Here is a 24,868-nt window from a genome sequence, read left to right as displayed (position 1 = left end):
ATCAGAGGCATAGAATGGGAGTGGATTGATAATTCTCAGGGGGAGAGGGGTGTCTGTGTGGGGGGTATGGGAAGAGACTGGACAAAAATCATACACCTATGGATAAGGACAAGAGGGGGGGAGGGAACCGGGTGATGGGGAGATATGGGGGGGAAAAAGGAGAAACAATTGTAATAATCTGAACAATAAAGATTTATTTAAAAAAAAAAATCTAAATCGCTAATACTGACCTGAGGGCAAATAGTTAATCTTACTAGGAAATGGAAGCATACATGTGCCACTTGTTCACCAGGTATTTATTGAGCATTTGTTTTATGCCTCGCTCTGTACTAGGCTCTGCAGATAGCAGGATAAATCAAATGTGGTTTGTGCCCATGAGGATTCATAGCTTGGAAAGAAGCGCATCTCAGCACACATTTATGAGATACTTTGGAAAGGGCTCTGGAACCCTGAAGATGCAGAACCCAACACTTCTGGGGTGGGGATGGGGATAGCTTTCCTGAAGCAGCCACCCTGGTGCTGCGTCTTAGGGGTGGTGTTGAAGTTTGTCAGATGGAGTAGGTCCCAACCAGGCCTCTAAAGGAATGGCATTGTGAATGGGCCTGGCATTGTCTAAAGAGGGTGGGGTGACACTGGAAAGGCATTTGCAGGCCAGATTATGTTAAATTTTTTGCTACAGGTAATAAGGAGCCATTGAATGCCATTTGCCAGAGGAGTGCTTAAGGCAGTATTTTTAAAAATAAGTGGTGCCCTAGCCAGTTTGGCTCAGTGGATAGAGCATCAGCCTGCGGACTAAAGGGTCTTGGGTTCGACTCGGTCAAGGGTATGGACCTCGGTTGTAGGCTCGATCCCTGGCCCTGGTCAGGGTGCTTGTGGGAGGCAACTAATCAATGTGTCTCTCTTACATTGATAATTTCTCTCTCTCTATCTCCTCCTCCCTTCTACTCTGTCTCAAAATCAATGGAAAAAATTCTCGGGTGTGAGGATTAACAAAACAAAACAAAAAAAGTATTCACAGTGTGGAAGCTCAGTTAAAGTAAGAAGCCAGAAAATGGTGGTCTGTGACAGCTGAGGGCCTGAATTGAGCCAGTGGCTATGGGAATGCAAATGAGGGACCTGCTTTCCCAAGCTGAAGTCAGAACGGGCTGGATTTGAGGCCTTCGGTGAAGCAGAGGAGAGAAAGTGAGGATTAACTGATTTTTCCAGTTCGATGATGCCCTTTCCCTGAAGAGGGTGGGTACAGGAGGAGAAAGAGATTATGGGGGAAGGTAAGATGAATGGGTATGTTTTGAAACATTGAATTTGCAGCCTGTGAGGCATGAATTTATTTGGAAATATATATGGCGTGAAATGCTTTGATTCACTCGTTTGTTATTTGGGAAGTTTTTTACTATTAGTTCCGGTGGTTCTTAACCTTTCTAATGCCGAGACCCTTTAATACAGTTCCTCATGTTGTGGTGACCCTCAACCATGGTCACCACAACATGAGGAACTGTATTAAAGGGTCTCAGCATTAGAAAGGTTGAGAACCACTGGTTTAGACGAAGAAAGACGTATGGAGGAGTTTTGCAGATGTAAAGGAAAATGTACTCAACTGGGAATTGGGATTTAAATTCTTTTTCTGGTTTTTCATCAACAACCTGGATGTATATGGATGTTGATTATACAGCCACTTTACCCCTCCATGCTTTGTTATTGTCATATGATAGGCCAAAACATCTACCCTAAGACCCCTTTGTCTCTAAACATTTGGTTCACTATTGGTTAGTAGAATGACGTGTTCTGAAAAATAATCCTAGCCTCCTTATTAATAGATTCTGGTGTGACAGCTTTTGATTTGACACAGTGCTTCCAGCCAGGGTTCCTACTTGTGAATCAGATTAGGATGATTTCTAGGCCTCTGTCACCCATGCCTCATGCGTCCCACCCTGTGTTGCAGATCACCGAGGTGGCCTTGGAGTACAACAACTGTCACGGGGACCAGGTGGTGGAGCGGCTCCTTCAGCACTTGCGGCGAGTGGATGCCCCGGTGGTCAAGTCTTTGGCATCTGAGCCCCCAATTCAGCTGCTGGACCCGCCGCTGATAACGGCGTCCCCCTGCTGCAACACTGTGGTGCTGCCCCAGTGGCACTCCATCTCCAGGACCCACAATGTCTGTGAACTGTGTGTCAACCAGACGGCTGTAGGCATTAGGCTGAGCTCGGTTAGTGTGCCACAGTGCAGCTTTCTAGAGATGGCAGCAGCTCTGGATTCTTTCTACCTCAAGGAGCAGGCCTTTTATCATGTGTCGGACAGCATGGAGTGTAGCAATTTTTTGAGTTCCTACAGTCCTTTCAGCTACTACACTGCATGTTGCAGGACTATGAACAGGGGTGTGGCAGGCTTCATTGATTCTGAACCAGATGTCTTCAAATCCCCAAACATTGCATTTTCTTCACTCGAGAAGGAATGTGAGGTTGATACTCCAAGCTCCGTTCCTCACATTGAGGAGAACAGGCATGTCTTTCCTGAAGTGGACATGAATAGCACAAACTTCACAGGCCTGAGCTGCAGAACCAACAAGACCCTGAATCTCTACCTGTTGGATTCAAATTTGTTTTGGTTATATGCAGAAAGGCTAGGTGCGCCTAGCACTGCTCAGGTGAAAGAATTTGCTGCAATTGTTGATGTGAAAGAAGAATCTCACTATATCTTGGATCCAAAACAAGCTCTTATGAAGTTCACCCTAGGTACTGTAGGCACTTTCCTTCCCCAAGCACAATAAGTTTGCATAACTTGATATAGGTAACTTTTATCTGGGGATCTCATTACATTTAGTCATGGGGGTGATGTCAACTCTTTAGCTCATTTGAAATATTTAGGCTTGGTCATAATTTATAAGAAGCTAAGTTTGTCTATTAAATGGGACAGAAACTTTCTAACTCAAAATTTTTGGTAAGTTTGTCATTTAGCCCTAGGGGGTAAGAGTCCAACATTCCAGATTGGCAGTACCTGTCACATTTCTAAGGTAGAGAGAGCTGCAGTGGTAGAAATCTGGCCACTGTGATGGAGAGCCCTTTTGGTGTGAGTGTCCCATGGAGCTGATGAGTGTGAGTCCTAATAGCAGCTTCATTCTCAAGGAACTTAAACAGAAAGCAGTGAACAATAGAACCGCCTGTCCTCCCTGTTTGTCTCAAAGATTTAAATGTACAAGTGTCAAGGCCTAATTTCTGCTGTTCTTTTATAAGGGTTGGGAAATGCTGCTGTGACCTTGGGTGCCTAGATTGTAATAACAAGTGTCAGGTTTCAAACCACCTTTTGGGGGGTAAGACCCATTCATTATAGGAGAGCTTGCCCTTGGGACTGCTAGGGGCTTGACAGCTGCAGTATCTAACCCACACTGCCCTGTTCCCAGGACCATGCTGACATTCTTGGTATACACATAAGAAAGTGAGAATTCAAAAGCCATGTTAGTTCAGCCTCATTGGAAACACCAGAGAAAGTCAGTGTTTGCCAAATGGAGACAGGAGGAATTTGGTAGGGAAAGAAGCCTTTGTTTTCAAGTTTTAGAGAGTATTATAAAAATAAAGTTAGAGCCCTAAGTAACAGTCCTTTCAGCTGTCTTTTTTAGAGTCCAGGTGAAGCTTGTTTCTTCCATTAGACACATTTGAAAAGGCTTATATCAATATGATTTTGTTCTATATCAAGTTATATATATTACTAGAGGCCCGGTGCACAACATTTGTGCACTGGGGTGGCAGGGGAGTGTCCCTCAGCCCGGCCTGCACTCTCTCACAGTCTGGGACCCCTCGCTCCTTACCACTTGCCTGCAGGGGAGGTGGGAGAGGCTCCCGTCACTGCTGCTGCGCTCAGCTTGTAAGCCCGTCTTCTGACTGAGCAGCGCTCCCCCTGTGGGAGGGCATGACCACCAGGGGGCAGCTCCTGCATTGAGCGTCTGCCGCCTGGTGGTCAGTGTGCATCATAGCAACCGGTTGTTCCGCTGCTTGGTCCATTTGCATATTAGGGTTTTATTATATAGGATAAACAGGAAGGCACCTGAGTGTTTAAAGGACCCTGTGACCTGTCACTGTGTATTCTTTTTTTTTTTTTTTAATTTCTTTATTGATTAAGGTGTCACATATTTGTCCTCATCCCCCCATTCCCATCCCACACCCCTCCCCACGGATGCCCCAACCCCCTGTTGAACTTAACCATTGGTTAGGCTCATATGCATGCACACAAGTCCTTTGGTTGATCTCTCCCCCCTCCTCCCAACCTCCTACTGTGTATTCTTATTAATTTTTTAAATTGCTTCCAATTCATGTTTTTTTCAAGTTACAATTTGGTAAAAAAAAAAAAAAAAAGTTATAATTTGGTGTACTGAGTTTTCTTAAAATGAAGTAAGCCTGTATTTTTTTTAAGTAAGTGTTTATTGAATTTTCCTGAATTCTGTTCAGTTATACCCAAGTACTCAATTAACTCATAATGTGGTCACTTTGAATTTAAGGGTAATCTGAAAGAAGCCTTCTTAAGATTCCTTTTCATCTTTTGTATCTATTCTGGAACATTGAGCTCAGTTGTTCTTTGTCCTGTAGTTGGTGACAAAAATAAGGGTCCTTGTAAAAACAAACCACATATGCTGGGAGTCATGGTCAGTTAGGAGAGTTGACTCTTTAAGTCAGCTGTCTCTGGGGCAATCTCAGAATTTAGGGTTCATACAGAATAGGAAATAACTCTTGGTTTTATGTTTCAAAACATACCCAAGTAAGTGTTATTAAGTGCTGGTAATGAATTCTCTTTAGCATTCACGTGACGTTCTTCACTTCCTCTCCCTCTGCAGAACGTCACATTGTTCATTAAGACCAAAATGGAGAGAGTTACTAGTAGATGAAAGAAAAGGAAGTGAAACTCAGATTAGTGCTGTTTCAGATGATAAGTGGCCTTTTCGGGGAGGGTAAAACTGTTGGTTCAAGTTAGGTTTTTGGATTATTTATGTTTTTTTAATGTGCTTTTCTGCTAAGTATATTTGAGTTTATTTTTCTTAACCTTCTAAGAAAGAAACTTGGAAGAACTTCAATAACGGAAACAAAAACCATAGCTCCTTGTCCTCAAATTAATGAGTGTTAAACAACTAATACATTACAGTAGACTGGTGCAATTACTGCATGTGTAGTTATACTTAAAGGTCTTAGTATTATAGATTGAAATCTCTTAAAAGATGTGTCATGTTGATGATTTATGCAGTCTCAGGTGTCTTGTTAGGAAAAAAAAAGCCAGGATATTAGAGTATCTAACAATGCATGGTGTTTTGTTATCTAAATTACTGAATTAATACCACCAAAACTAAACCTGGTGCCACCCTGGGCATCTTTGTTCAGGGTTTTGCATGTAGCTGAAGTGTTAAAAATGTAAGCCTGTGAAGTCATCCCAATTTTTAAAATGTAGAGTTTAAAGTAGGCCAGCTACTCTCCTTGTACTTAGAGAAGAGTTGATCTCATTTTCTCTTTATTTTTAGAGTCTTTTATTCAAAACTTCAGTGTTCTCTACAGTCCCTTGAAAAGACATCTTATTGGAAGTGACTCTGCCCAGTTCCCTTCTCAGCATTTAATCACTGAAGTGACAACTGATACCTTCTGGGAAATAGTCCTTCAAAAGCAGGTATGGGTCTGGTTAATGTGGCTCAGTGGTTGAGCATCGACCTATGAACCAGGAGGTCATAGTTCGATCCCCAGATAGGGCACATGCCCAGGGTGTGGGCTCGATCCCCAGTGGGGGGCATGCAGGAGGCAGCCTATCAATGATTGTTTCTCATCATTGATGTTTCTATCTATCTACTCCCTTCCTCTCTGAAATCAGTAAAAATATATTTAAAAAAAAGCAGGCACGGAATCATGAGAGAGGCAGAAATCAAGCCATCTACCCTATTAAAATTATTTCTAGTCCTGGCTGGGTTTCTCAGTGGTTAGAGCGCCGAACCAAAGGTTCTTGGGATCAATTCCTAGTCAAGGGCGTGTACCTTGGTTGCAGGTTCAATCCCCAGCCCCCGTCAGAGTGTGAACAGGAGCCAACCAATAGATGTGTCTTTCTCATGTAGGTGTTTTTTTCTTCCCCTTCCCAACTCCCCCACCCCCAACTTCCACCGTCTCTAAAAATCAATGGAAAAAATATCCTCACTCTTTGAGTGAGGTTTTTAAAAAAATTTATTTCTAAAGCTGGGGTGAGTGGTTGGTTTTGATGTACAGAAGATTAACCACATGATAGTTTTATTACAGGACAGGCGTGTGAATTACGTGTGGTTTTCTAATTGCAAAAGTCCTTAAGATAGTACATAATTGGAAAAATCTGAAGATTAATTTTTTCACTGTAATATATACACAAGCAGCATTTATTGAATGCCTACAGGGTTCTAAGAATGAAGGCCTGAGGAGCCCAGTCACAACCATCTCCCCTTTTCCATAGGATGTTTTGCTGCTTTATTATGCACAGTGGTGTGGCTTCTGTCCTTCCCTCAATCATGTCTTCATCCAGCTAGCTCGCCTCCTGCCAACGGATACATTTACTGTTGCAAGGTAAGGAAGCCTGTTCTGCAGCACCTTTGGCTGTGTTCCTGTCTTCACTCTTCCTTACAGCTTAGCCATATGGTTTGCAAGGGTCTGCCCATTTTTCACTAACTTTGGGAAAGACTTGGTTGAATTTAATTATCAGCTTCAAGTCATGAGCAAAACCTCATTGAAACCAAAGATTTCCAGAAGAATTCTGAGTGTTTTTTCCATGATGTTGAGTGTATTTAGCCCTGATTGAATTCATAGGAGGGTGAGTGCAGTTCTGTGGGAGCAGTGCTGACCTGGTTGTTAGGACAGCCCCCTGGAGAGGCCAGCTTCCTGGAATACCACAGGAAGGGCCCTGGAGTTGCATAGCACTAGGGCCTCGGCCCACTGAAAGGGGGCCAGTCCCCAGTGTGCTGCCAGCCGGACCTGGGACCTGGAGTAAATCTCTCCACCAGGCCTTGTTTTTCTCCTCATTTGTAAAATTGAAAGGAAAGATTGGTTGATATCCACATGTTCTAGTTTTGTGATTCCGTGGAAACTGTATGTGATCTCTTCAGTAAACAAAAAATTTTAAATTGTGTTTTGTAAAAACAAGGCTCAAATAAAGAGGTTTGGGGTAAGGTAGAAAGCAGTTTTTGGGGAAAATTATTTAGATATAAGGTATATCTTCTCTCCCTCTTCTCCAGATAGATTAGAATTAAATATAAAATATCAAATCATAGAAAAAAATAGAAGATAGACTGTTGGATTGGCTAGCTCCTTTGAGAGATGAAAACTTTCCAAAGTGAAGCAGTTTTAAAAAATCATGAAAGAAAATGAACAAATTCCACTAGAAAAAATGAGCAGTGAAAATAAATAAGGAAAACAGACCCAAAAAAAGGATAATCGTTGTATTTTATGGCATATATATTTTACCTGTTATATATTCTATAAGTGATGATGAGAGCCAAATTTGAGGAGTTACATTGCTGATACACACACACACACACACACACACACACACACACACACATAATATATATTGACTTAATCTCAGAACATTCAGTGAAGCAGACATGAGTATCACTCTCTTTTTACTGAGGAAGAAACTGAGGCACAGAAAGATTAGGTAACTTGCCCAGAGTCACATAACCTGTGAGGGAGCAGGATTCAGAATCAAGTGTTTCAAGACCCTGAAAAATTAAAATGGTTTAAGAAACTGCTAAGAGGAAACTGGTTCATACAATGGAGTACAGCCTTAAAATGGAAGGGAATTCTGACACACACTACAACATGAATGAACCTTGAAGACATAATGTTAGGTGAAATAAGACACAAAAGGATAAATACTGTATGGTTCTTGAAGCACCAAGAGTAGTCTGATTCATAAAGACAGAAAGTAGGATGGTGGTTGTCAGGGTTTGCAGGGAGGGTAGAATGGGAAGTTGTTTAATGGGTACAGAGTTTTGTAAGATGATGGTTGCATAGCAGTATGGATGTATGGTACTTAATACTACTGAACTGTACATTTAGAAATGGTTAAGATCATAAGTTTGGTGTTACATATATTTTATCACAATAAAAAACAACGGTGAGGGGGCGTGGAGAAACAGCTAAGAGAGATTCCAGTGTGAAGAAAGGACATGAGCCCTGGCTGGTGTTACTCAGTGTTTAGAGCATCAGCCCATGCATCAAAGGGTCATGGGTTCAATTCCCAGTCAAGGGCACGTACCTGGGTTGCAGGTTCAATGCCTAGCCCCAGTCAAGGTGCATACAGGAGGCAACTGAACAATATGTGTGTGTGTGTCTCTCTCTTCCCCTCCTCTCTTCCCTCCCACTGTCTCTAAAAATCAATGAAAAACATATCCTTGGGTGAGGATTAACAAAAAGAGAAAAGAAAAGGCATGAACAGGTTTTTCATGTTAAGAGGAGAGAGTAAATAAACAAGTGGGGAAGTTATAATAAATGTAAATTAAAGCAATAAGTTTCATTTATACTTATTAAATTAACATGCTTTTAAATGACAGAATCTTGCTTTTATAAAATACAGTGAAATTAGCATAGTTAGATGTAGCTAACAGAGTAAGTAAATTGGCATAACTTTTTTGAAAGCGTTTTAGCAACACTGTAAGAAATCAAAAAAATAGTTGTGCATTTTTGACCTAGTTAATTTCACTTTGGGGAATTAAGGAAATAGAGCTTACATAGATGCATGAGCTAGGCATGGTAACATTATTTATACAGCAGTAGGTTAATGGTTAAGTACATTATGGTTGGGCATTTGATGGAATTTTGAGCCACTCATTAGAACAATGCTTTGCATACAATTAATGGAAAAGAATAGAGGATAAAATATATGATTACTGCTCTTAACAATTCGTAGGCATGTATACCAAGCCTAAATGAGAGTCCCAGAAAGAAGGTCCTGATTAGTCCAATGGAATTCTGAGTGGATGTTTACAAATGATTTTCTTTTAATTTTACAGTTTGGTCTTCCTTTGAAGCCAAAGTCAGGAGGAAAAAGCATTTGATTATAGAATAAAGTATTCATCACCATTTGTTTAAAAAATGGAACTCAAATGTTTTGGGTAGGCAGGAATGCTGTTTTATTAGTAAAGCTGTTTAAAACCAATATAATTTGGTTATGTCATTTTTGAAAAAAGTGAATTTTATCCTTTTGGACAAATGGCACTAATCCCACCAATACTTTTTGAAAATTTCTGTCAAGTTAATGAGTCAAAACATTTCCATCTTTTGTATGCACTATTTGTAAGAATAGGGTTGAGCGGCCAGTTCCCTCTAAAATATTCTTTTTATGCAATCTTAGCCCCAATATGTCCCACTTATAGCTAGCTGCAGGAGGGGCCACCACCTACTACAATAGTAATTAAACATAGGTAGATTGGGTAATTTAGCACAGATGTCTTTTTCTGTATTAAAAAATTAATTTTAAATCTGCTAAGAAAATACACCTTTTTGGGCCTCTGTTCAGATTTACAAAATATAAAATATAGCATTTCTTTTCCAATTTATTTATTTTTTTTGGTGCCCTTTCTGAGGCTTTTTTCCAATTTTCTTGCATCTTCAGAGAGGTTTGATGTATTTTGCACAATGATTTCCTTTGTTTTTCCAGAGCTAATTTAGGAATTAAAGTATTTGCCCAGATCTTGTCAGATAGGTGGGACTACTCCAGGGTTGTCAGTGAGGCATTTTTTGGGAAGTTCATTTTTACTTTCATAACTTTACATTTCCACTCAGTAAGTGAAGTGGGAAGATTCATGTCATGGAAGTATTAGTGCATCTGGCATGAACTGTGTCCAACTTAAACCTAATGGTGCACTCACTGAGAAGGGGCTGGTTGAAGAAAATGCTCTAGGATCTTCAGTTATTTGATAAGGTTCTTTCAGGTCAGAGTTTTTTCACAGGTCTTTTACTTTTCCTTTTCTTTCTTTTTTCTAGGATTGATGTATCTCAGAATGATCTTCCTTGGGAATTTATGGTTGACCGACTTCCTACTGTCTTATTTTTTCCTTGTAACAGGTAATGCAGAATTTTTTCAATATTTGGACAGATGGGATTCTTTTGCTGAAAATAAAATGGATTTAAGATACTTAATGGAAGTGAAATGTAAATCATTAGTTATTACTAAATTACTTTGAATAAAATGTATTGTGCAAAAAAAGGGCTATTAGGGACGAAAGGTAAAACAGCTTTAGTGTCACATTATGGTGGTGATGGTGTTTTTTTAAGAAGTTTGCCCCTCCCTGAGCGTGTGTTTTACACCAGCAAAGATGTCACCATCAAAACTCATTTGCTTTCTTGGCCTTCTGAGCATACAATGGATGCTAAGATTGACAGCAGAGAGCCCCACATTCCTCTGGGGCAAAACAACAGGCACCTATTGAGCCTTACAAGGTGTGTTGGTCCCACCTGTCCAAGATTTCATGTATATAATTTCTTCTCATTGAGTCCTGGCCATGACTACCTTGTTTCTCCAATGCAAAGAGGAAATAGGGGTCAAGGAGCCTTCTCCCAAGTGTGCAGACTTCTGTGAACATCTACCACAGGGCTGTCACCTGGATCTCCTCATATTTGTCTGAGTGCTACTCCAATTTCATTGATTACTGCTACTATTCTGAAAGCCCAGAAAGTGGGGGTGAACATTTATTAAAAGGGATACGACTTGGCATTTAGCATATGTGGATGTGGATGTTTTGGTAGAAAGGGAAATTGACTCTTGGCCTTTCAAAGCCAGTAAACCAGATGTTCTCTCCCTTTTTACAGATTTCCCTTTTGTTATTAAAAGGGTGGGTCCTTGGGGACCCAGTCGCATGGCTTTACTGGGGAAAAGCATTTGCTGGGTTATTTCAGTGAGGTCCCTAACTCATATATGACATTTACTGTTTTAATTTCCTGCACTCACTTTTACCATTTATTGTAGCCATTGCCTTGCTTTTTTTGTGTTTTGCCAGGAGAGTGCTTCCTTCATACATACTGAATCATTTCCTTGTTTTTTCCTCTTTATCTCAAAGAATTTTTTCTGGAATACTTCCTGTGGTAGTAGAGTCTTGTCAAATGGCACAATAAAAACAGAGCATGACTCACCCTATTGTACTACTGGTTGTGTCGTGAGGACCCTTTTCTTTCTAAGGAGCTTTTAAAAGCCACATAGTCACGGGATCATGGACAATAACACCAGCAATTCCATCTGGATGGGTCAGAGGCTGGGCATGAAATTTAATGAAACATAATTTTAGAATTCCAAACACAGTTTATAAAAGTATTAAAGCCATAACATCCAGCTCTGGCCTTTACATAAAGAAGTTCTCAGCAACTAGAATCCATGCATATATATATTAGGAGACAGGGAAAGACACCCAGAGACTTGGTGGTAGGGAGTTGTGTGTTTGGGGGCCTGAGTCTGGCTTGAGTACCTTTCATTCTAAAGTTGTCTGATGTAATCAGCATGGAGGTGAGATTGTTTTCCACACCCACATTGAGGTCACTGCAGCTCCTTAGTATATTCCTTGAATTGAAAAATCAAGAAGGTAAATATTGAACATGAAAAGACTGTCCAGTTCTATTTTAATGGAAAGAGCTTACTTGATAAACTAAAGCATTACTGCTTTGGAATGAAATTGTACTTATTTCCTCAAAATAAATTATAATCAGAAGTAAATGCCTCATTACCTCATCCAAAGTGAGTGTTCAGTTTACTCAGAAAGTAAATGGGCAAAGGATATGAGCTGACAGCTCAAAAAAGAGGAAATAAAAAAGACTGATTGATAACATGTAACAAGACTTTTTTCACAGTATACATGCTTATGTTATTTTTAGTGAAAAGAATATAAAATGTGTTTTGATAAAATACAAATTTGCACTGGTTAAAATGTGTACATAAGGGAAGAAAAAATGTCAAGATGTTGACAATGATTGAGGATTACAGGAGATCTGATGGTGCCTTTTGTGTACTTTTTGCATCCTTTTGCAAATTGTCTATAGTGAGCACATCTTATTTTATAATCATTAAAGGAAAACCATATGAAAGAGCTTGTCCTCTGACACAGTATGCAATCCAGCCCCTCCTGCTCCTGGCTGGGCCAGCCTTCCTGTTCAGGGGCATCTTAGAACTACCTTCCTTCCACCACTATGTGTGATATTTCAAAATATAGGCCCTGGGCTAGGATATCAGAAGCGTGGCAGGGTTCATTCTAATGTATCCCCTGGGGAAGGACCTCACTTCTTCAGAGAAGCAGGCCTACCCTCCCTCAGTATGATAGCCCCTTCTTTGGAGTAGAGCCTTAGACCCCATTTGTCATTTTTTAAATCTGGCCTTTTACGTGCCAGAGGTGCATAAACATGCTGCTAGTGAATTTAAAGGAGAGTCAGGTAAATAGTGAGACCTTTACCACCACACTTTCAAAGTGATTATTTTTTTTGGAACCAGTTTGTTGACACTCTGTCCTTGCTACTTATAAAAAGGTTGGAAGCATTTCAGCATACCCATCAGGTAGATTCAGGAGATTGCTCCAGAAACTCTAAAATGGCATTCTTAGAAATGTTTTCTGTCCTGTAACTGTCTCCAGATACATACACTGGTCTCTCAGCAGCTCTTTCCCTGGGGAGTAATTCACATTTACTCCCTGCCGATTTGTGCTGCAGATCAGCCTCTGCTTGTTGTTCCTCACCTGCAGAGGCCAGGTGAGAATGGCTGGGAGGCCCCAGTTAAAGACAGCTTGCATGATAAGATTATGCTTTAAAGAGGGCGTGGTTATATACTTATCCCCAAAATGTTTGAAATTAATCCATTTACCTGAAAATTTCCATTAACATTGTATAAAAATGGGGCATATCTGATTTTAATTTCCCTGTGATTTTTATTTCCTAGGGAAAGTAATAGAACACCTCTTATCTTTTCTTATGTATTTGGCCACTGGCTCTGTGTGTGGAGAGGGTATGCAAGCTTTTCATGAATGATTTCTGGTTTTTCTAAGGAATAGGTTTTTTTAAGCTGACATTCATTGAGCATTTGGGTAACTTGTGTAATCCTTACAGCAGTCCTGTGAGGGAGATGGTACTCTTGTTAACCTTTTATAGATGAGGCAGTGGAGGGACATGGAGAAGCCACTTTTCTGGGATCTCCTGACAGTGAGCAGTGGCCCTGTGAGTTGGCTCCAGACAGGCAGCTTCCAGAGGCCCTGCTCTTAACCTCCATTTCTTTTAATACTCAAGTGACGATAACCATTGTTTGTCCAGCTCATACATAAAACTAGTGGTTTTGATGTATTGCAGCCAGGTTGTGTACTAGTATACACAGGAAAATATATCTGTGGTAGAAATTTGCTCATCAGACAATTAAATGACAAGTTCTAAAAAGGAATTTTCTACAAATGGACTTGCAGTGAAGCTTTGGGCAAACCCCTTCTTATGTCACCCTCCCTCCTTATCATGTGTTCTCAGGACCAGGTAGCTTCAATTCCTCTGTTTGTCAAGGGTCAGGGCTCCAGTAACAACTTCCCCATCATGGCTATCGAAATGTCTCCAGATGTTGTCAAATGTCCTTTGGGGCGGGGGAGTAGTCATCCCCAGTTAAGAACTCCTGCCTTGTATAATATGGAACACATGCTAGCTGAAGAAACTGAGCTGAGTGTTTCAGGTTTTTCCTATTTTACCAACCATTGTTGATGGCCACAGGAGTGATGGGGGACAGCCCTGCCCCAGGACACCCTTCCTGACATGCCCCTGGGCCTCTCAGAGTATACAGGCCATTCTGCCCCTGGGTTCCCAGTGCCCTGCATCACTGGCTTTAGGCTTAGGCCTGGGAGCTCTTGTCTTTCTTGGAAGGTTGTGAATAGAAACAGCTCTTTGTCCTTAGCAACAGGCCTCTTAATTACAGAATGAGCATGTGGCACATCCTCAGCTTTGTAGAAAATTTTTTGCCCAGATAACATTTTCCTTGCTCATTTCAGTTAAGTCCAATCCTCGGAATGTCTTTTGTAGGAAATAAATGGCCTGACCTTCAGTAGCATTCTGGTTTTGGACTAAACATGTTGGTGTGACACTCATCTTTGACTCTTCCCTTTCTCTTCAGAAAGGACCTAAGTGTGAAATACCCTGAAGATCTTCCCATCACCGTTCCAAACCTGCTGAAGTTCATTTTGCATCACTCAGACCCTGCTTCTATCCCCCAGAACTTGGCTAACCCTCCTACCAAAGAGTGTCTTCAGAGCGAGGCAGTCTTACAGCAGCACATCTCCCATTTGGAGAGAGAGATACAGAAGCTAAGGGCTGAAATCAGCACCCTTCGGCGAGCGCAAATGCAGGTGGAGGCTCAGCTTTCCAGCGCACGCAGGGATGAGCACCGGCTGCTGCAGCAGCAGCAGACCTTGAAGAAGCAGCACAGCTTGCTCCAGCTGCACAGCGAGCAGCTGCAGGCCCTGTATGAGCAGAAAACCAGGGAGCTGGAGGAGGTGGCCCGAAAGCTCCAGGAGCTGGCCGACGCCTCAGAAAACCTGCTCACGGAGAACACATGGCTCAAGATCCTGGTGGCGACCATGGAGCGGAAACTGGAGAGCAAGGAAGGAGCTGAAAATCTCGCTCCCCCGGAGGAGGCGCACTCTGACTATCCTGAGCCCTCAGGGTCCCCCCGGTTACCTGGCAGCACCCCTCCACCTGCCAATATCAGCTCCCCGCTGGCGGCTGAAAGGAGCAATGAGAATAGGACAGACTAACTTTTTAAGCAACATGAAGAAATCAGAAGTGAAAACTGTACATTGGGAATATATTTATGCAAATTTTATTGAAATTTATTGTAAATAAAGATTTTCTCAGTGGTCTAGAAAATCAATGTGAATGTCATTCAGCTTTTATTGAACAGGGATGACATCCCTTCCACTTATTGCACAAACTTGGTAACTGAGACAAAAACAGTAGCACAGTCCATTTGAAGATTTGTCTGAAAAATTAGTCCATATTTTAGTGGCTGCGTCAGAGTTCCCTCCCCATTCTCCTATTGTTGCTTCTGTGATGACATACAGGATGAAATGTTAATTTCTTGACCGACTAGTCAGAAAACTTGAACACAACAGTAGGCAATTCAGAAAGAATTTAATGAGAGGTCATAACTTACTGAGCCAGTTGAGTGTGTGGCTCTGGTGTCTACACTAAAAAAAGTAGCTATTGACAAATAAGAACAGTGAGAGCTATTGTGTGGTTGTTCACCAGTTCTACAGGCACTTTCACTTTCCTCCCAGAGACCCCCACGAGTGCCCCACCATGCCTGTGACCCTCACCTGGCACTGTCACCATGCTGATGGGATGGGCCTGACTCAAGCTGCAAAGATGTCATCCCTGGCAACCAAGGAGTGGAATAAAGGACTTGCAGATGTGAAACTAAGGAGAAAGCAACATTTCAACATTTCAAAACCCAAACTTCACTGGCACGGTGAAAACCTCAGGGCAAGTCTGACAGTCAAGTGATGGTCATTTTCAGAGCCAGGCTCAGAGACTGAAAATGCAAGTCCCAGGTGCCTCCTGGGTTACTAGGGTGAAAGACAGCCTAGGTGTAAGCTGCTGGCTGCAGAAAGTTAGAGGTAGAAAGCTTGGAAGTTCTGGAATGCGAGGGGAATGGATCAAATGCCCCTACACCTTCCATTTTTCTTGAGCATCCTTCATTAGAAAGCAAATCTCCCTGATTTTCAAGTCGGCACCTTTGGAATTTGTCTCCACCCCCAGCTCAAAGGGCCTCTGCTGATCTCCAGCTTAAGTCTCAAGCTTGGCCATCCTCAGTTAAGGACCAGCGACATTTCTTCTTGCCTTCAGCTCAAATTGCCTAACTGCCCATATCTCTCCCTCTAAGCTATTAAAGTTTGATCCCCAATTCAGGCATATGCTGCTAAAATAAATGCTCCCTAAGCTCCCTCCTTGGGGTTCTAGAAAGTAGATTAGTTCAACATGCTTTTTAAGGAGACTTGAATGAAGCCATAGGTAAGCTGCCTTCAGCCTGACCAGGAGGCCAGGGCTCTGATGGTGGGAGCTGGCGGGCAAGGCTGAGGGCCTCCTGGGAGCTCCATGCCCATGCTGTTGGCAGGCTACTCAAGTGCTAAAGGCCACTGCACCAAGGTTAAAACAAGGCTGGCCTCCAGTTTATTACCCAGGATGCTGATAGAATTCCTAGTTAATCGTGACAGTTAATGTGTTTACAGTGGTGGAATAAAAATCCAAGTGATTTCATACAAGGGACACCTTGGAGATGCAGGCTGTGGAGGCACTGGCCCGATCCAAAAGCCACTAACTCCTCATCTTTTTGAAAACTTAAGTGCAGAACCTGAAACTCACTGTCCCCCTCCCCCGTTCCCCCAGGTGCTCACTAAGCACAGGCAGTCAGGGCACATCTGGGGGCTCCTGTATACATGAACACATATGTCCTTCCACTGCACTTGGTGCTCTCATAGTGGAGTCAGGGGACTCTCCTTCTAGGACAAGGGTGGGGAACCTTGTTTCTGCCAAGGGCCATTTGGATATTGACATCATTAATGGGCCATACACAATTATCAACTTAAAAATTAGCCTGCTACATTTGGTCAAACATTTAATTAACTCACACCTAATGCCTTGGCAGGGCCAGACAAATGATTTCATGGGCCTTATATGGCCTGTGGGCTGGACGTTCCCCACCCCTGTTCTAGGTGATCTGCTGAGGAAAGTAAAATCCAGTATCCAGCAGGTTAGTAATTTAAGAAAGGAAACTAATTTGTGGAAAGGGAAGGAGTGGAGGAAACCCCAGTCCCCTCCCTCTCCCCTCCAGTGCAGAAAATATTAAATACAACAAATAAAAACCACAATTTTCTCTCCTGGGCCAAATGGGTTTCAGATAAAAGCCACTGCCTGCTCGCTAAGCCTGTGCTAAGTAATGCCCGGGTGGGGGTGGGGAGGGGACAGAGTGCTCAGCATGCTCAAGACCAGGGGGGCAAGAAACTGCTCTGCCACTAGGATGCCTGGCAGCCCTCAGGACGTGTGCCTGACTCGTCCTTCACTGGCTCCCAAGCAGCTGCAGTAGCTTCCTTGCAATATCAACAGCAACTGGTATTTAACGACCGAACCTACCTAGAGAAAGACAGTGGTGTGGTTCTCCCATTTTTGCTAACCAAGCAGAAATCACCACAGCACCCCAACTGGTCAGCTCTGAAACTTAAAACACATGTCACATCCTCTACGTGTACACACATATATTAGAGGCCCCTGCCAAGTGCAACTTGGGCCTTACATGTCCAAGACCCTCCCCCACAGTCTTGACTCAGCTTATTAGTACGGTGAATCCCATGTACACTATGCAGTATTTTTTAAAATCAGCAAAAAAGGTTTAAGCACGTGCTTCTGGGTCCTATTTACAGTTCACAGGTTTGTGAGTTTACGCGTTACAGTAGTAGCGCCATCAAAACAGGCTCAGCTAAACATTCAAGTAACAAAAGCAAGGTCAGGTCTGCCCACTGCCTGCAATGGGCAGCCCCACCAGGAGGCAGAGGGAATGCCCAGGGCCACCAAGTCCTGGCTTAGGACAGCTGGGACCCCAGGAGTCAGTGCATGCGATTATGAAGCCCGGCGGCGAGGCCATGCCAGCGTCAACCCCTCCTCTCAAACGGCAGCACGTCTGTGGTTTTCCCCTCCCACGCCTCTTGGCTGGCTGCAAACAGGCCCAGGAGCCTTCGCATCCCAGCTCAGCCGTGCACTTCGGGGCCGTTGGGGGTCAGCTTGGCCTTCCTCTCCACACACGGTCCCTTGGCTGAGTACTGCACCAGCAGGAAGGGCTCCTTGGTGTCGCCATCCCCCACGATGCTCTCCTCGTCCTCTGACTGGCTGATGCGCTGCAGCCGCAGGTAGCACCAGCAGCCCAGGATCAAGGCCCCCAGGGCAGCGATGGCGATGAGGATGACGATGACTGTGACCACACCCGTGGTGGGGCTGTGATCCATAATAGACATGGTCAGCGCTGGGGGAGGCTTCCTCAGCAGGAAGGTCTTGGGGGTGACCGGCTCAGTGAGGCTGGAACTCAGGCTGGACACGAGAGCCCTGAAAGACAAAGCGACAGGAGGCTCCACTAGGGACTCTGCAAGGTACCCACCTGGACAGCTCACGAGCTCATGTTGGCTCTTCCACCGGGTCTATTTTTAATCCGCTGTGAAGCCTGACCATCCTGCCCTCATCCTAGTGAAAACATGCTGGTTGGCTTTTGTTGTTTCTTTGACTGTGGTGTTACCAGCCTTCTCCTTACTCACCCTGGCCCACTTCCATTCACTGCCTCTGGAGCTCCTGCTACCAGACAGGCGGCCACCCTGGCTCAGCCACAGAGCCTGAGATGTGGAGGAGAAGGGTATGTACAACCTGCGACCCCACAACAGCCTAGGCTCGAAAGAGGGTCTGTTCAAGGTGAATGTTCTGGAAACCCAGCACCACTGGGTGTTCACAGGTGGTAGCTCAACCAAGTCTTCAGGAACACCTGTGAGAGGGTGCAGGAGATGACAGTCTTTGCCCATAGGGGAACAGCAGCTGCCTGGGAAGAGCCCTGATCCACCACACCATCTGAGAGGGAAGCCAGGCAGCAAAGGAAGCCAGGAAGATGGAGGCACTCAAGACAGACTGGCTGATGCGCTGCAGCCACCCTCCTCAAGCTCAGCTTCTGGTGTAGGAGCCAGACTACAAACAGGTCAATATACCAAACACCCGTCACTACAAATGCAGGAATGCCATGCCAGCACAATAGGGGACCAGGTCCCATGATGCTAGACTGGGTGGGGCAGGACATACTTAGGGAGGCAATGCTGATGCTAAGATGTGCAGGAAAAGCCAGCCCTTGGGAACAGCCTCTGCTAAGGCTCTGAAGGCAAGAGAGGGCCTGCAGGCAAGTGCAAGGAGCTGAGGGTGCTGGTCGCTGAAGTTGGAGCATCAGCTGATTTGGGTGAAGGTGGGAGGGGGTGTACATGTACTGGACCACCATTTCCTGGCCTCCTAACCTCAGACAACCACTTCACAGAGCCCCCTGTCAATGGGGTGAGGGGCAAAGGAGAGTGCAGCTGCGGGAAGTGCAGAAGACTCACTATAGGTGAGGCCACCAACAGCCCGTCGAGATTCAAATGCTGAAGCTAGCAGGCTCCCCTGGGTCCCAAGCCCCTGCACTTTTTTTCTCACGTCTCACCATAAGCAGAGCAAATAGCAGTAACTAACACCCAGGTGGTGTGGTTACGAGGATGTGGAAAAGCACCAGGTTGGCACTTAGCAAGAGTGACCTGTTTGAATTCGTTTTTTTGAGAAGACTGACATCAACGCAGGTAGACAGCGTTGGAAGGGGAAGGTTTTCCCTCCCAACAAGATGGAATTTGTCATCCTTGAGCAAATAACAGCCTTAATTAGAAGTGATTTTTATCCTGAAGGTCAACACTCCCGGAGTCTGTTTGGGGACCAGGCCCTGGGAAAAGTGTAGACCCGAGTTCCACCTGCCACCATGCCCACATTCGCAGGAGGATCCTGGGCAGCAGGGGGCAATATCCCTGGAGTCTGCCTCCTTCTTACCACCTGCAGGGTTAAGCCACTGCCATCACTCTCAACGGGCTTCCAGCTCCCTGGTCTACCATGTGGGCCCACTGCAGCCAGTGCCCTTGTGACCCAGAGGAAAAGCCCACAGTCCTTACAGTGACCTACAGAACCTTGCATGATGCATCCCCAAGCTGTGCTGCCCAGGCCAGTCCCTCTGCCCAAGTGCTCTGCTCCCCTTACCCTTGTTCAAGGGTTCTTAATGGGACAACTGTGTCCCCCAGGGGACATTTGGCGAAATCTGGAGACATTTCTGGTGTGTGTGTGGGTGCTACTGGTACCGAGTGGGTAGAGAGCAGGGATGCTGCTCAAGACCCCACAGAGCAGGGGACAGCTCCCCAACCCCAACAAAGATCAACAGTGTGCAGGCGGAGACACCCGGACCTAGTTAACTCCAGCTCATGGAGGGAAGCCTCCTGATCCTACAGTCTGGGAGGGTCTCTTGGTTTTGAGTCCTCCCTCCAGGGCACTAGCCTCAGCTTGCAACCCTGCTTTTGTAGCATAGCCATCTGGTTAGCACCCACCTACCCATCAGACTGTGTGCTCCAGGAGTGGCCCTGCACACCTCTGTGTCCCAAGTGTACAGGTCACCTTGGACTCTCCCCTGCCACCATCAGGGCTGCTGTATCCTCCCACAACCCTGCTTACCCTGTCCTCTCAGCCCTCCAGATGGGGCAGGTGACTACCCCTCCACCCCACCCTGACCTCCATTTTCTCTTCCTGCTGGGGAGACCACCTGCCTGCCTTGTCCCTCCCCACCTCCCTCTCTCTACTGGACCCCTCCTGTCCAGTGTTTGCTGGGGTGCCTGCACTCCCACAGCGCTCATGGACAGGAAGGGAAGTCAGTTATCAATTCAGAAGGGGAAGTCTGTGTGTGTTTGGGGAGTGGGGTTGGTTTGGGAAATCAAACAATGGCAGCAAGAGCTGGGGATGGGGGGAACCCGAGGGCCAATCCCACTGAAGCCAGGAGTCCCAAGCGAACGAGGAAACCAAGGCAGAGGCAGCCCCCTGGCTCAAAGGGACTTTCTGGAGGTGTGGTAACCTCAAAAGACACTACCAAGTGTCTGCTGCCCCTGACCAGGCCAGGAGTGGGCATAGCCAGGTCTGGGACCCTCACCCCCATGAGCACAGAGCCAGGTGACCAGGCCACAGTCACGCCTGGCCTGTGTCTCTGGCCCTTCCCTGAATGTATTTGTTTGTTCCTTCCTTCACTCAGCAAGTACTTCCTGAGAACTCATCTTTTAAAAAATCTGATCACATCATCCCCTGCTCAGAACCCTCCCCAGTATCAGCAAAGAATCTAAACTACTTGCCTCCCCAAGCTTCTGCACACTCTCTACCCTCCCACCTCAAGGCCTCTGCATTTTCTGTTCCTTCTGCCTGGAATGTTCTTCCCTGATTGTCCCATGTCTGGCTCCTTCCTGTTTGGGGGGACTTTCTTAGAAGGTACCTCCTGGGGGATGCCCTCCCAGACCACCCTGGCTCCAGATACCCCTCCATCCCACACTTGCCACCACCTTGCACTGCTTCATTTTATTTCCTAGCACTCTCTGCTACCTGACATCCTCTTGGGTCAGGGAACACGTTTCCCTAGCTACTGTCTCCTTCCTGCAGTGGACTGAGCCAGACAGAGGAGGGCCCTGACCATCTTGCTCACTGCAGGATCCCTAGCCCACAACAGGTGCTCAATTAATGTCTGCTGAGTGCTCCAAGCCCAGTGATATAGTGATGAGTCAGAGGAGACCCTGTTGTCATGGGGATCACGGTTGGCAGTTACCCATCCCTGAGCCAGCTCCCTCACTCCAAAGCCACTCCCAGGACCCTGGACATGGGTCTCCCTGTCTGTCTGAACAGACTCAGGAAGCCAGCAGCCTGCAGGGGAGGACAGGCTGCAGCCTGAGTGTGGGGGTGGGAGCAACGTGTGCAGGTGGAGGCCGGGCAGGCCCGAGCCCATGGAAGGGCAGCTGTCACTGCGAGTACTGAGCAGTGGGGAGGGGAGGAGGCCTCCAAGAAGCAGAGCCCAGAGGGGACACGAAGCATGAGGGAGGCTGGCTGGCTTGCTTGAGTGAGACCCCACCCTACTTGTGTTGTCTCTACTGGGGCTTTCCCTATCCCCCATCCCTGTGCCCCTCTGAGCCAAGGTGTCTTCTGCAAGTTAGCTGTCCCCTCACTCCAATCCAGGAAAGCCCCCAGGTGAGCTAGGGAGGGCCATGGCTTGGGCTGAGTAGACACCCAGGATGGCACCTTGGGAACCTGACCGCCTCAGAACAGTCATCAAGCCCTAAAGCCCAGCCTCTCCAATCTGCAGAGGCCGCTCCTCTGAGCTCCCCACCCCATGCCCTCTCTGCCCACCAGTGGGTTCAAAAGGATAGTCCTCCCCACAGCCAACACCTCTCTCTGTCCTGCTGCCCCTAAGAGGCCCACAGTCTAGGTCTTTCCCAGTATTAGGTGGGGTTTCTTTCAGTTATCCCTGACACTTCATGGAACCCCAAACTAAGCCTTAACCCCACTCCCTGGGTCACTGCTCACACTCAAGGCCCAGTGGGGCCACAGCCAGCAAAAAGCAGATTTGAGACCCCGTGTTCACCCACCCCACTTCTTTCTTGACTTGCTATTGTGAGCTGTTTTGACCCAGCCAAGCAAGCTGCTCCTAATGGCCTGTTTCTCAGTGTGCAAAATGGGAATGAGGCCCTGACCTCACCCGTCAAGTTGTGTGGAGGATGAGAAGTGATAAGAAATGTGAAAACGGAAGGGCCAGGGGGTTCCCAGGTTTGCATGTCACCAGGTACCATGCCTTCCTGGGTGCCACAGAGAGGACAGTGAGCCCTTAGGATCCCTTTTCCCCAAAGACTTGCCTCTCAGGAGGGTACAGAGTCTGGTCCAAGTCCAATGCCACCAACAGTCCCTTCCTCAGGGACACTCTGCTGCTGCCTCCTCACTTAACTGAGCATATCACGAGTGTCACCCAGTCCAGCTGGACACTAGCTTACCACCCCCGCCTTCTGGGGCTGCCCAGCTTAGAGGGGGCCAACCACCCTAACCCAGGGGCTTCCAGCACTGCCCCTAGGGGTTAAGCCACACCCTTCCCCTAACAAAGCCATCTGCTAGATATGCCAACAAACCCAGCTCCACCTCTTCATGGGACCCCAGTTCACAAGTCAGAAACATTTCCTACCCGGTTTCTGATTAGGAACATAGAATAGTAGAGAGGATGAGACACTGCTGGGCACAGTGAGGGCACAGGTGGAACATCTGCTCTGTGCCAGGCCCCAGCTGTCCTTGGGACCCAAGGACACATCACACAAGGCCCCTGACCTCTAAATGCCAGGACCAAGAACAGTGGGGATCTTCACGGGAGACTAATTACAGGGCTGTGCCCAGCTCTGTGATCAGTGTCATCTCATCCTCTACCCCACCCTCCTGAAGAGGAAACTCGCATCAGAACCCCCTAGGTTCCCCTGTGCAGAAGAGGAAGCTGGCCTGGGGCAGAGCCTGGGGACTGTACCAAGGTCAGACTGGGACTCCTGCAGACCAAGGTCTGAGGCTCATGCCCCCACCCTGTGAATCAGCCACTGGTAATTCTCACAGGCTGCCCCAGGGTCGGCCCACTTGGCTAAACAAGTTTGGTAATAACAGACGCCTGACAAAAGTTGGCGATGATTACTATGTGCCAGACACCGAGCTACACACTTGACAGAATCATCTCCTTTCAGCCTCAAAACAACCCAGCGTAGAGTTTTTACTATGCCCACTTTGCAGATAAAGAATGTGGGTCAGAGAAGTTAAATCAATCGCCCAAGGTCACACAGCTCAAAATCTGCTGCACAGGGATTCAAATCCAGCCAGCCTGAATCCAGAATCCCAGATTTCAACGTTGGCTCTAAAGTGATATTCTATTCTATTTTATTTTATTATGATGTTCTTGACCCACACCTCCCCAATCCCGTACTTGAAGGGCCAAGGGACAGGTAAACCCCAGTCAGCCTCCCCCCAACCCCAACCCAGCAGGAGCAGGCTGGGTGACGGGGGCTGAGGCCTCGATGCGGGGTACACAGGGATGACAAGCGCCCCAGCAGCTCCCGCGTGCTAAGCGCGGGCGACGTGCCGGCGCGGTGCCAGGCGCGCTCCAGGCATCCTCTCATTTAACCCTCCCAGCCTAAGCCGTCGTCTCTCCCATTCTATAAGGAGCTATGCGAGGCTGGAGGAAGGGGCTTGGCCCAGGGGGCGACAGCTGGAGGGGGCTGGACAACTGGAGAGAGAACTCCCTCGGCCAGACAGGAGGGTGGGGGGGGCGGGTAGGGGGAACTGGGACCACGAGACCCAGTCATGCCCACGCCGCGCAGTCACCACCGACGGAACCCGGCACCCAACGCTGGGGGCCGTCGTCAGTTTCTCCACCTGCCAAATGGGTGCCAGACCTCGCCAGGACCCCATCCCTGCCACCTGGAACCCTCCTGACCACCCTGGGGGCTGCCAGGATCCGCGCCTCCTCCGTTATTTAAAAAAAAACAAAACCCTAAGTATCGGGAGAAGCCCGGCGGCCGGCCAGGGCTCGAAACTGCGGGCCGCAGTAGGGGGCATGCACCGCGTAGGGGGGAAACACCCGCTCCCCGCAAAGCGGCCGCCGCCCCCCGCCGCCTCCTTTGTCCCGATCTCGCCGCAGCGCAGCGGACAAAGAACCCCCGCCCGCGGGCGCGGCCCCCCGGAACAGACCCTCCCCCGAAGCCGCGTCCCCGCCCGGCCTGCCCCTCCCCCGCCGCAGGGACACCCCCTCCCTCCGGCCCGCGGCCAAGCCGCCCAGCACGCGCCCCAACCCCATCCAGGGTCGCCCCTTCCCCTCCTGTAAGTCTCCACCCGGCCGATCACCCAGCCCGTTCGGACCCGCTCACCATGGCGCCGCCTGCAGCCTGGCTGGATCGCCCCGCAGCGGCCCTGCGGACCCGCCTCTGCCCGCTTGCCAGCCCGGTCCGGCCGCGGCGCTCCGTCGGGACGCAGGAGCCCCAGCTCAACGGCGGGCGGGGCATCTTACGCACCGCCCCTGGATGGGGGCGGGGTCTTCGTGGCTAGGCCAATGGGAGCCCGCGCTGGGACGGCGGGGCGTGGTCACGTGCGCGCGGGGCCGGGTCTGCCTAAGGCGGGGCGGGAGCTGGGCGCAGCTGGCAGAAAGGGGGACGAGGAGGGGGGGTGGAGGGGGACACTTTCAGCCTCAGCGCGCGAGGATTGGGCGCCCGGGGCTGCGGGTCCCGGGCCAGGAAACCTCCCTCTGACCTTAGAGG

The 24,868-nt window shown here is 47.1% G+C and overlaps 2 protein-coding genes across 12 annotated transcripts in view; one reads left to right on the top strand and one right to left on the bottom strand.

Moving 5' to 3' along the window:
* Window positions 1-14,853, top strand: part of TXNDC11 (thioredoxin domain containing 11) — a 70,945-nt gene extending 56,092 nt beyond the window's left edge. For all 11 annotated transcript variants that reach the window (XM_028145514.2, XM_054714728.1, XM_054714727.1 and 8 more), the window contains 5 exons: window positions 1,940-2,729; window positions 5,495-5,637; window positions 6,439-6,548; window positions 9,966-10,046; window positions 14,098-14,853. In XM_028145514.2, the coding sequence (XP_028001315.2) occupies window positions 1,940-2,729; window positions 5,495-5,637; window positions 6,439-6,548; window positions 9,966-10,046; window positions 14,098-14,737 (1,764 nt within the window). In that variant the 3' untranslated portion in view covers window positions 14,738-14,853. The remainder of the gene's footprint in view (window positions 1-1,939; window positions 2,730-5,494; window positions 5,638-6,438; window positions 6,549-9,965; window positions 10,047-14,097) is intronic.
* Window positions 14,843-24,583, bottom strand: SNN (stannin). Its single transcript, XM_008141586.3, has 2 exons — window positions 24,482-24,583; window positions 14,843-18,074 (listed from the first exon to the last, which is right to left on the bottom strand). Exon 2 carries the CDS (start codon window positions 17,984-17,986, stop codon window positions 17,723-17,725), a length of 264 nt encoding a protein of 87 aa, XP_008139808.1. The 5' UTR covers window positions 17,987-18,074; window positions 24,482-24,583; the 3' UTR covers window positions 14,843-17,722.
* Window positions 24,584-24,868: the final 285 nt, after the last annotated feature.

This window comes from Eptesicus fuscus, chromosome 4, assembly GCF_027574615.1.
Source record: "Eptesicus fuscus isolate TK198812 chromosome 4, DD_ASM_mEF_20220401, whole genome shotgun sequence".
Lineage (NCBI taxonomy): Eukaryota > Metazoa > Chordata > Mammalia > Chiroptera > Vespertilionidae > Eptesicus > Eptesicus fuscus.
The sequence above is the reverse complement of the archived record's forward strand: the minus strand, read 5'-3'. Positions and strand labels throughout refer to the sequence as shown.